At 43.9% G+C, this 9,370-nt stretch overlaps 1 protein-coding gene across 1 annotated transcript in view; it reads left to right on the top strand.

Annotated features, from left to right (window-relative positions):
• The first annotated feature begins 337 nt into the window (after window positions 1–337).
• MUSK (muscle associated receptor tyrosine kinase) overlaps window positions 338–9,370 on the top strand; it is a 59,253-nt gene continuing 50,220 nt past the window's right edge. The window contains exon 1 of the mRNA XM_053370805.1: window positions 338–640. Coding sequence (XP_053226780.1) covers window positions 562–640 — 79 coding nt within the window. The 5' untranslated portion in view covers window positions 338–561. The remainder of the gene's footprint in view (window positions 641–9,370) is intronic.

The raw sequence follows: 9,370 nt of genomic DNA, 5'->3' as shown, positions 1-9,370 counted from the left end.
GAGACTTTTTCCTTTTTGTTCAGCCAAAACTTGCTGGAATTCAGTTCTGGCACCTCTCAGGTGGGCGCCATTGCCCTTCTAAGAGAACAAGGGCGCGTTCCGGCACCTCTTTTTCTAGAAAAAACAGCACTGTGAAAGGCGGTATACAAATTTAATAAATACAAATGAAACGTGAAAGAAGAACGCTGCGTTGGTTGGCTCTTGGCCACAGCAGAGGCCGGGCATTTTCTGTTGCCCTGGCTCCAGCTATTATATTAGAAAGGCATCGAGGGCATTGTCTGCTGCCGAATGTTTGCTTAGAAGGAATTCTAAAGGGATTTGTGTTCTCTTGTTTCATGAGCCCCCACGTTTTGATACTGACCTAAGTGGAAGCACAGCAGCTGGTCTTGTCCATCACTGCAAGCAAGTGCAAGGATTCCTGATTATACTTAGTACCCACAGCAGGGACAGTGGCTGAGAGGGACGTTGCAGCAATCCGTGCTTCAACGGGAAGCCGCCACGAAGGAATATGCCTGCCTTTGGCTGAAGAAGACATATCCCTTTCTCCCTCCTGGATTAATCATGAAAGACGCTCTCAACATTCCACTGGTCCATTTCTTCACTCTTGCGGCCTTCAGCTTGGCTGAGAAATCTCCTAAAGGTTGGTGTAAACAAATGTCCATCTTCTGTTTTCTTTGCCTCCAGTTTTATACTTGCTCCAAAGCCTGTGATCGATATACAAGCCGCAGAAATTTTCACGAGGGAACTCCTTTCTCCCAGCACTGTACCTGTGATTGCCTTCAAAGGAGAACCGGTGTCTCTTTTGTGTTTGCAAAACTGCCGTATCAGTGGCGCTGTGATGGAGGAAGGAATTTCTCTGGGCTGTTTGCGTGGGAAGGCTGCTTATCCTCCGTATCGTGTTAAACACAAGTGATAAGACAGAAACCTTTTTCCTGTGCTGGAATATGCTCCAGCTAGCAATCCTTTGAGACTAAGTCCCACTGAACTCTGTGCGACTTGCAAGTAAATAGATAAGACTATCGGGCTGCATGAGATAAATCTTCAGAAGTGTGCCAGATAGGAAGATATAGGGATGCTTGAGGAATTTGATCTTTGCCCATTCAGTGCAAGCTAACTGATGTGATTTGTATCTCCCAGACCAAGGTGTGGATTAGAATTTAACAGTGCAATTCTCTGCGTGTTTGTAAGCCCTACTGTGTTCAACAGGGCTTTCCTCTACTTAAGTTTGCATGGGACTGTAGCCTCATCTGTTTATCCACTGACTTTGGCACTCCTTGCATGATTCAGCTACAGAATACGTCAAATATTTATTCTGAAAGCCCATATAGAAATCACATTCAGAGAGAATACACATTTTAAAAGATGCATTGAAATACAGATCGATAGACAGATCTTCTCATATGGCTATATATGTTTCATACACACAGATCCAAATATTCATTGCAGCCTTGTGAACAGTTAAAAGCATTCAATTTCAGTCGGACCTATTCCTGCTTTATACCGTATTTTTCCATGTATAAGACGCCCCCATGTATAAGATGCACCCTATTTTGGGGGACTCCAAGATTAAGAAAACACCCCTCAGCTCTGCCCATGTATAAGACGAGCCCCAATTTTAAACCAAGTTTTTTGGTAAAAAACCTAGTCTTATGCATGGAAAAATATGGTATGTTTTATATCTACCTATGCATTTGAAGATGTGTAACTATATCTCTTAAATATATGCAATTGCATAGAGTTTCATACCTCTATGGTGCATGATCCAGTTTAAACTTTGACGGACTTCATTTTTTAATTTTCAGACTTCAGTTTGTAAATGATGACTTCAGCTGACATTTTACAGATCTGTTTAGGGCCCAATTGACACATTTCTGGAAGTTTGGTGATCCTCCCCCCATTGTTCTCTTTTTTTAAAAGGCAACTCTGAGAGAGGTTGACATTGAAGAAGGAGGGCAAGTTGTAGAAAAGGAGGCTGCTTAACTTTCTGTCTGTTCAGCACCTTTTGCATGTCGAGGACTCCCAAGACACCCCCGAATAAAAACACGGTTCACACATCCTTTTTGTTTTGGTTTTTGGCATAATTTTGGCCACAACTTTATTGAATTACAGTATGTGAGTGGTTGCTTAGGCATTGGTTAGCGACTATCTGTTACCACTTGGAGGTAGGAACAGAACTGACAACCGCACCCCTGAGGAAGTCAGTAAGGGAAAACAATTTTGGGGAGAAAATAAAGCTGGGCGCCAGGCTCTCCCTTCTCCCCAAATGCTCCCAGGGGCTCTTGCGTGGCCCTAGCCCCTTGCCAGGGGTTCGGACAAAAGCATGGTGAGCCCCTGGATTCCTTTAATGGAATACCATTGCAGCAGCAGCATTGGAGGGGCAGGCACAGCCAACCATACCCCTTCCACCAACCAAAAATTAACCAATGCCTAACCACAACCTTGTAAGGACGCGGGTGATGCTGTGGGTTAAACGACAGAACCTAGGACTTGCCGATCAGAAGGTCGGCGGTTCGAATCCCCGCGACAGGGTGAGCTCCCGTTGCTTGGTCGCTGCTCCTGCCAACCTAGCAGTTCGAAAGCACCTCAAAGTGCAAGTAGATAAATAGATACCACTCTGGCGGGAAGGTAAACGGCGTTTCCGTGCGCTGCTCTGGTTCGCCAGAAGCAGCTTAGTCATGCTGGCCACATGACCCGGAAGCTGCATGCCGGCTCCCTCGGCCAATAAAGCGAGATGAGCGCCGCAACCCCAGAGTCGGTCACGACTGGACCTAATGGTCAGGGGTCCCTTTACCTTTACCTTTAACCGCAACCTTACAAGTTGTGATGATTTGCTACACAGTAGGCAAAACCGAAATGGCACCAGCCAATCAGCCAAATGGTAAAATTCCTACCAGGCCCCTGCTCCAAAGCAAATGACCCCATGACAGGCATAGCAAGGTCAGCGCGAACAAACCCTAAATAAAGTGAGGTTGGGCAGTAATCTGATGTGTGCAGCAAAAAGAGGAAGCTCAACGCTGCGCGCAGGGAACATATATAGCACCCCCATCAATCAAATAAAATTGCAACAATAAATTTCCCACAGCAACAATTGAAGGTGTCCAATCAAATTCCTGGCCATCCAAACTAAGCCGCTCAGCAACAGGGGATGTCATGGTTGCTCCCACCACAACACGTGCTTTCCATGAAGGAGAACCCGCTTTGTCTGTTCAACACTGTCCCCATATTCAACCCCCCATGGCTTTCTCCCCTGTGAGAGAGAAATTTGGAGAGCCTGTACCTTTCCCTACTTAGCTGAGAAAGCAGATTGACAGGTGAACTTTTGGGTGGACATATAGCAGAAAGGGGACGCGGGTGGCGCTGTGGGTTTAACCACAGAGCCTAGGGCTTGCCAATCAGAATGTCAGCGGTTCGAATCCCCACGACGGGGTGAGTGCCCGTTGCTCGGTCCTTGCTCCTGCCAACCTAGCAGTTCAAAAGCACGTCAAAGTGCAAGTAGATAAATAGGTACCGCTCCGGTGGGAAGGTAAAAGGCGTTTCCATGCGCTGCTCTGGTTTGCCAGAAGCGGCTTAGTCATGCTGGCCACATGACCCGGAAGCTGTATGACGGCTCCCTCAGCCAGTAAAGCGAGATGAGCACCACAACCCCAGAGTTGGTCACGACTGGACCTAATGGTCAGGGGTCCCTTTACCTTTACCTATAGCAGAAAGGGAAAGAGTTAGCAGCCACTTTTCTGCTCTTGGTTACTGCCTGCCAAGCTATGATTTTCATTTAAAAATTCCCCAAAGCAGTGGATGAAGCAGATACTCAATTGCACGTAGCACAGAGGTTGGCCGCTAAGACCATGGGTTGTGCAAACAGTTTTTATCAGTTCAGGATGAACACTACTTATAAATTATTTTTCACATGGTGGTGGTGGTGGGGAAATGTGCTGGGAGGAAGATTTACACAAATATTTCAAAGAAGTGTTTGTATGAACTTAATTAAAATACTGGCGGTAAGATTGTGCCCACAATCCAACTGCATAATGCTGTCAACAGCTTTTGTAAATAGAACAGGCTGAGTCACAAGTTGAAAACATTAACTCCTAATTAGCTGCCTGGCCCACAAAAACTGGTGCCATGGCAGATTTTGTTGTCTAAGTGCGAAGAAAGAAAGAGTTGTATCCAGCTAAATCATTGTGCATAAGGAACAACTTCCATGGGTACAGCAGAAGAGAAAATCCACTTTGAGTGTGGAAATGATTTAGTAGCTGGATGCAACCCCCCAAAATGGATGGCATTCTTTCCTTAACTATGCACGAAGGAATCGTGATCTCTCAAAGAAACACCCACACTTGAATGATTATTTTTCTTGAGAAAGCAAAAGGATGTCAGGCTTATGTGGATCATCATGTGTCACACAAGACTTTTAAGATGCAAACAAGCTGTCAAGAAAACCCTAGGAATGTCTTTTTTTGCAAAAAATTGGCTCAGTACAGAGCTCCAGTGAGAGAATGAATATTAGATCCCACATACCCTCCAACATTTATCCGATGAAAATAGGAACAGCCTATTCTATAATAATAATAATAATAATAATAATAATAATAATAATAATAATAAAATAATAATAATAATAATAATAATAATAATAATAATAATAATACAGTCAGACCTCGGAACTTGAACGTAATCCATTCTGGAAGACCGTTCGACTTCCAAAATGTTCGAGTTCCAAGGCACGGCTTCCGATTGGTTGCAAGAGCTTCTGCACTCAAGCGGAAGCTGCATCAGACGTTCGAGTTCTGAGGAATGTTTGAAAACTAGAACACTTATTTCTGGCTTTTCGGGGTTCGGGAACTGAAACGTTTGGCAACGGAGGCGTTCAAGTTACGAGGTTTGACTGTAATAATAATACAGTGATACCTCTACTTACAAACTTAATTCGTTCCGGAGGTCCGTTCTTGACCTGAAACTGTCCTTAACTAGAGGAGCGCTTTCGCTAATGGGGCTTCTTGCTGCCGCTGTGCCGCCGGCACACGATTTCCATTCTTATCCTGGGGCAAAGTTCTCAACTCGAGGTAACTCTTCCAGGTTAGCGGAGTTTGTAACCTGAGGTATTTGTAACTTGAGGTACAGTGCCACTGTAATAATAATAATAATAATAATAATAATAATAATAATAATAATAATAATAGTAACACCCCCACCCACCTAACTGGGTTGCCCCAGCCACTCTGGGAGGCTTTCAACATATATAAAAACATAATAAAACATTAAACAGTAAAAAAACCAGTTCCCTCTGCATGGCTGCTTCAGATGTCTTCTGAAGGTTGAATAGTTACATATCTCCTTGGCTTGGGGGCTGCGTAACTCCATACTCTCTAACATTGATGAAAATTGGGACGTCCTAAGGGAAAAGGTCATTCTAGGATCAGATCAGAAAGTGAGACGGTTTCTGTAAATCTGGGACTGTCCCTGGAAAATAAGGACACTTGGAAGGTCTGGATCTCAAGGACCGCAGGGATCCCAAAGGATCCTTCCTCTTACCATCATGTGATCTGTTCCCTATGGCTGAAAACCTGAGTAGCGGTGGGTCGATCTCACCCACCGCAGCCCCTGCTGAGTGGCGCTTAGAAAACCAAGCAACCGTCCCCCAAAATAATAAATAAATTCCAAAATTGCTCAGTCAGTTTCAAGGCATTTCCAGACCCAGTTCAGATGACATCTTGTTTCTAAAGGATGTTCATCAGGATTGTGGCAGGATCTGGCTTCCTGACCAAGTGTGCCCTGAAACACCCTTCCCTGACTGCTGCTGTATTGTCAGCTGATGCCGAGACTTTGGTGACGATGGTGGCAGCAAAGGAGCGTCTCTCTTCTCCCTTTTTGCCCACTCGCTCTCATTTTTAATGGTGGCAGGGAGACAGGAAGAGGCAGCCCCCCTGCCATTGCATAAATAAATGGGTGGGAGGAGAAGGGACATTCAAAGGGGAAGGGCATTCTCCAGCTTGGATTACAATCCAAGCCAGAGAAGAACTTTCAAGGGGGAAGGTGACGCAGTTCAGAATATTGGTGCGCTTTATGGTGCGCTATATTTGTATCCTGAACTAGGTCTCTGGCAGGGCCGTCTTAAGCATATCTGGCGCCGTGGTGCAAAGCTCCCTCCAATGCCCCCCCCCGTTTCCCAGAGTTGTTGACCTTCTTTTTAAGGACAGCGCTGCCGGTGGGGCTGGAGGAGGCGGGCAGCGGCTGGAGGGTTGCGGGCAGGGACTAGATGCGGCGGCTCCCAGTTCAGCTGGCTGCTTCGTGCCACGGTGGCCATGGCAGACGGAGGCTCCGGGCGTGGTGCTGCTTCGGCACAGCATGGCAGAGGTGGGCAAGTGTGGCAAGCCGATGCCAGGAGGCACCACGTCCAGCCTCCACCTCTTCCCTGGCGCCCTCCAGAACTTGGTGCCCTGGTGCCCCACGCCACTAGCCTTTATGGGTAAGATGCCCCTGGTCCCTGGGACATTTTGCAACAACATCCCTGGCAATGACAAGGAGCTGCAGTTCCCAGCCTACTCCTGCTGAGCAAACCTGCAAGTTATGCCTTTGCAATCACATATTTTGCTCTCTTCTTTTATATATACATATAATTTTTTATTGGTTTTACATAAACTTTATACATTTTAACTTTAACCATTTCAAAACATTAAAATAAAATGGTTATATCGAACCTTCGGACCTCCCCCCCCATCGGAATCTCCGTTACGACTGAGCTGATAAAGCTCGTCCTCCAGTCGAGTCCTTCGGAATCCCCTCCGACAATAATTAACGACCTGAGCCTTTGATGAGGCCTCCAGGCATGTTCCCATTACGCAGGAAAACAAAGCAGCAGAAGTGATGAGATTTATGGCTACATCGCTAAGAGTTTTATGGCTAGCTACGCAGACAGAAAAGCAATCATCCTCTCTCTGTGAGAGCAGAGAGCAACCGAAACAAACAAAGGAACAGGAAACCAGTAACGTCACATCCGTCTCCTGTCTTCCATGAGACTTCCAGCAGTCTGGAATGTGTGGAATACAAAACAGAGTCTTGTGACTCCAAAGCACTGCACAGTGGCAAACAAACTAACACCTCCATGGGTTTCCTTTTCCAAAGAAAATATATTCTTTCTCCTTTTTCTGCACCTTTTACCATTATCTATCTGTTACATATTCAAAGTTTCCAAAGTTCATTTCACATTACAAGTGTCATTATATCCCTGCCAATGATTTTAACTGTTTACGATATACGATATACGATATACAATATCTTTATTGTCATTGTCCCATGCAGAACAATGAAATTGAAAAACTACATAAAACTACATAAAAACTACATAAAACATTCAAAAATGTTTACAGTGGTCTTTTAAGTATATTAAAAATTATTCTAGTCTTTTAAAAATACTTGATCTTCCTGGTTTCTGATCTTTCCCATCAGTCTCTCCATTTCTGCATACTCCATCAGTTTAGTCTGCCATTCTTCTCTGGTCAGCACTTCTCTCTCCTTCCATCTCTGTTCTAGAAGCATTCTCGCTGCTGTCGTTGCATACATAAACAGTCTCTTGTCTTCTTTTGGTATCTCTTCACCTATTATACCTAACAAAAAAGCTTCTGGGGTTTTTTAAACAAAAGTTTTATTTCTTTTTCTAAAAAAAAACAACTATTGACAATTTTCACATAACAAATTATTCAAACAAATCATCTTCATTATCCCCCCCATTTCCCCCCTCCCACCTCCCCAACAAACCCTCCCTCCCTCCCTCCCTCCCCACTACGACTTCCCTCAGCTCCTCTTTCTGATTTCTCAACCAATTTTAACTTCTGCATATTATAAAATTGTATACATCCTTATCTTATCTATCTACTATGTTAACCCTCAATAAATTTGTGTACGTTTATTCAAAACCTGCCAAGGAGTCCAACTAAACAAGTTTTCTTAAACATTTTCTTTAACTCATTGTGTATCATTTCCCAGAAGCCTTTTACCACTCCACAAGACCACCACATATGGTAAAAGGTACCCTCTTTCCCTTTACATTTCCAACACAGATTTGAACTAGTTCTATACATTTTCACAATTTTACTCGGTGTTAGGTACCAACGGTACATCATTTTCATATAGTTTTCCTTCAACGAACAGCCTGCTATATTCATATGTTACTTTTTTAGTGGCAATCTTTAAAAACAAATCCTCATTGTTATGTACTGAAGTTCTCACCCTGGGTCAGCAGGGGAATACTATAGATAGTTTTCACTCAGGTCCACATATGCAAATAAGGGATCAAAAGTGACGTTCAGTGATTGGATAGTTACAGAAAGTTGTTACAGTTATGTTGTACTGGAGCTCTATATAAGCAGGCTGGCTGAACCCTTCAGTTCAGTTCGGTTCTGGCCTGTGAATAAACAAGAGCTGTTTGAAGAATTGCTGTGTCGTCTGATATGTTCACCCACAATTTAGCACTCATTACTGAGGATTTCATTAGTGGGATCTCAGGTGGAAGCTGGAGACCCAAACCAGTATGTTACTAGACCCATTTGAATGCATGCCAGGGAACAGATAAAACTGAGAAAAAATCCAACCGTTAGGTTCGACCATCCCTGATCCAGGTCTCATCCATGCTTAGGGCTTTCTAAGAGACAGATGTTTTGACTCTCAAGCGTAAACTTGCCTCACTCATGATGCCCATTTGGTAATTTATCTGTAAGGAGGGCAGTGTTTTAGCATCCTTGGATGGTCAGGGGATTCTCCCAGCTGCTTGTAGCATTCTCTGTTGTGTGCTGTAGAGAAAGTGCAAAACGGATCTGTCAGCAATATCTAATTTGCCCGGCACTGGTTGGATGTCTTTGGCAAACATACATTGAAAGAATTGTTTGCTGTGTGCCTTCGTACGCCAAGAAAAGGAAAAAGAATTCACAGGAGGCGCCCTTTTGATCTCCATTAATCATAACTTTGTGACAAGATATAAAAGTATTTACAGTTCTCCAAGGCCTTGGATTAAACAGGGTGTTATATATATATGTGTGTGTTTGTCAGCTGTCTCACAAAATCTGCTACACCTCCAAAGAAAAAGAAGCGAAGTATGCCCTGTATTTGGGAAAGGGGGGAGAAAGTCAACTTTGTTTTCATTTTAACGAGAAAGTACCTCATTCGAACCTTGCAAAATGGAATACAACTACCTGTCAAGTAAGAAATTCTCCTAATTTTCTGGTGCAGTTCTCTGACCAAATAATGTAAATACAGGAAGGTTTACATAAAATTGCCCCCATTCAAGGAAATATCACTAGAGCGCATCGTATTAGGGAAAAACACTAGGCAAAAAATGTGCATATTATTAGTCAAAACAGCATAAAATGGATTATTAGGA

This window comes from Podarcis raffonei, chromosome 17, assembly GCF_027172205.1.
Source record: "Podarcis raffonei isolate rPodRaf1 chromosome 17, rPodRaf1.pri, whole genome shotgun sequence".
Classification (NCBI taxonomy): Eukaryota; Metazoa; Chordata; class Lepidosauria; order Squamata; family Lacertidae; genus Podarcis; species Podarcis raffonei.
The sequence above is the reverse complement of the archived record's forward strand: the minus strand, read 5'-3'. Positions and strand labels throughout refer to the sequence as shown.